General features: G+C 50.0%; 1 protein-coding gene across 2 annotated transcripts in view; it reads right to left on the bottom strand.

Moving 5' to 3' along the window:
• Gins4 (GINS complex subunit 4) overlaps nucleotides 1-879 on the bottom strand; it is an 11084-nt gene extending 10205 nt beyond the window's left edge. Inside the window, exons 1-2 of one of the 2 annotated variants that reach the window (XM_013351993.2) lie at nucleotides 699-879; nucleotides 245-358 (exon numbers count right to left, since the gene is read on the bottom strand). In XM_013351993.2, the coding sequence (XP_013207447.1) occupies nucleotides 245-340 (96 nt within the window). In that variant the 5' untranslated portion in view covers nucleotides 341-358; nucleotides 699-879. Of the gene's footprint in view, nucleotides 1-244; nucleotides 368-698 lie in introns of both variants that reach the window. The other variant, XM_026786871.1, reaches the window with a different exon arrangement.
• Nucleotides 880-2688: the final 1809 nt, after the last annotated feature.

Genomic DNA, 2688 nt, shown 5'->3' on the forward strand with positions numbered 1-2688 from the left:
TCCAGCTTTACCCAAAACACACATTCGCCAGGGGAAAAAGAAACAGGCAATAGAGAACTGCAGACTCCCACCACACAAATCTTTATGTCCTGAGAATACCACTGTGGTGCCCTCATGAACTGTTCTACTAAGCATTTTTGGAAATAATCGTTCAGCGTCCTTATTTTCTGAGCCCTGGTATTGCCCACCTGGAGTGAGTTAAGGCCTAAGAACGGGGCACAGGGGTCCTATTTGGGGTGCTTACCTGCTCCAGCCTTTCAATGAGCTCAGCAGGAGTTAGGACCACCTCCTCACTACCCCCATCAGAGTCCTGTCCATGGAGATCCAGCTCCTCGGTCATGGTTTCCGAACCAGGAACCTAACGGGAATAAACCAACACCCTGTCACGTTTTTCCAGTTCACTTGCAAATGCCTTTTTAGGTCAATGTTTACTGAGGCTGGAGGACCACCGGCCAGGGATGGAGAACTCACAGTCTAATTTCCAGTGTTGCGCTTAGTCCCTCAAGAATTAGGTCATTTTCTCTAATCTTTTCGCACTAAACGGAAAGTGCTCCTTTTCGTCCCCAGTAGCAGTGGGTTTTTTGTTTGTTTGTTTTGCCTTAGTAGCCCAGATGTGAAACTCGCATCGCGCTAGGTGCTTGGCACAGCCAATCCGCGGCTAGAACTGACCCACGTCACCCGAGCGCCCCTACGCTCACCTCACAGCAGTCACTTAAGGCGGCTACACGGAGCGGGAATTCGTCTTTCCTCCCCTTCCAGCCCACACGCTGGCGGGGAACCGCGGGCAGACCCTCCACCGGCGGCGGACTCCGGGCTGGAGCTCCCGAGGAAAGGATGCTGCGGACCGCTTCAGCGGGACCCGGCCTCCGGGGGTGCAAATCCCGCGCTTCTAGCCCAAACTCAGCGTCCACCGGAATGACGTCAGCGCGCTGGGGAGCACTAACCAATCATGACACGGAGAGCGTGCACGGGCGCCACCCTTTGCCCCGTCCACCAAAGGGCGGGCATTTGCGGTGCCACGGAGCATACTTCCGGAAGGCGGTGGCGAAGGTTGGGAGTGCAGGCTCGGCTAACGCCTGCTTGGGCTCGCCACGTGGGGGCGCTCACCACGCAGTGAGGGGAGCGGGCAGTGCCGCCTGGCGGCCGACCCGGGCAGCCGCCTGCTTCCGTCTGTGAAAATCGGTTGCTTCTCCTTTGCATGGCTCAGCTACACCGTCATCTGGAGGCCCGTGAGAAATGCAGATTCTCAGGCACGGCCTAGGCCAATGCATCAAATTCCCCTGATTGTTATGCAGGCGGTTTGCTTCCATTCAACATAGAGAAGGAAATTAAGAGAGAGAGTGTGTGTACATACATATATGTATATGTGTACTATACATACACACACAGACAAATACTGGGTGCATTATTTTCATTGTCTGCTTACCAGTATTTCTTTGAATTATAGATGCTTTTCTCTCTGACATGTTTTGCTCTGTGCAAAATGTCACTTTTGACAGTTCTAGATTTGTTTGTCTCTAGATCGGAGGACTGGGAAATTTTCTATGCCATGTTGACCAACTGGAAAACAAGGGAAAACAAGCCGTTAGACTGATATTGCCTGGATTATCATAAAAATGACAGGTCTGGGGATATAGCTTAGTTGGTAAAGCGTTCACTTTGTAAGCAGGAGGGCCTGAGTTCAATACCAGAATTTGCATAAATGAGTCGTGGCAACACACATTTGTACCTCCTGCAGGAGACAGGAAGATTCCAGGGCTTTGCTGGCCAGCCACGAGCCTATCAGTGAGCCCCAGTACCGTGGAAAACTGTGCCCAATGAACTCATTGGTTCACCAGAGTGACTCAGTAGGACCTTAGGAGGAGGGGGAGATGTGACTTCACCGTCTGGGAAAAAATTTTAATGTGTGTGTGTGTGTGTGTGTGTGTGATTGCATGTACGTGTTTGTATAGGCATGTGCTTCATATGTACATGGATGAGAGAGGCCAGAGGTCAACAATACTGGTTGTCTCCATCCATTGCTCTCCACCATTTTTTTTTAAAGATCATTTTCTTATTGAACTTGGGATTCTTTAAATTAACTGCTCCGGATGGCCAGTGTTCTTCAGGCTTCCCTTTTCCTCCCCAGTTTGCCGGTTTCAGACACAGCACTATGCGGTGTTGGGGATCCAGAATCAGGTCCTCATGTGTACAGCCTTCCTCTCCAGCCTGCTGATCTTTCAAAGGTCTCACCTGTCACTGAGAAACACCCCCCCTTTGACATTTAATGTGGATTGGCTTCAATGCCAAGCCAGTTGCACTATCATTTGATAGATTCATAAATATAGATGATAAATAAACTACATACAAGAGACCCCATTGTCCGTCCTCTGTATTCTTTTGTACAGAAATGTTCTCCATTATTTGAACTGTTCTTTTTGATAATGGAAGAATGCCTATTCTCTATCCAGGAGTCTTCCTTTTTAGTGTGCATGAATTCGGTGTGTGTGTGTGTGTGGTGCATGCGCACAACTATGGGGGCAGTGGGGACCATCTGCTTACCCATAGAGTCTAGAGGATGCTTCATCATTCTCTACCTTGTTCCCAGGAGAGAGGGTCTCTCGCTTAACTTGGGGCTATGCTGACATTGAGGAAGCCCCAGCGATGCTTTGGTATTTGCTCCCCACATGACTGAGGTTATAGGGGTGG

The sequence above is a fragment of the Microtus ochrogaster genome, linkage group LG7_11 (genome assembly GCF_000317375.1).
Source record: "Microtus ochrogaster isolate Prairie Vole_2 linkage group LG7_11, MicOch1.0, whole genome shotgun sequence".
In the NCBI taxonomy this organism is placed as follows: domain Eukaryota; kingdom Metazoa; phylum Chordata; class Mammalia; order Rodentia; family Cricetidae; genus Microtus; species Microtus ochrogaster.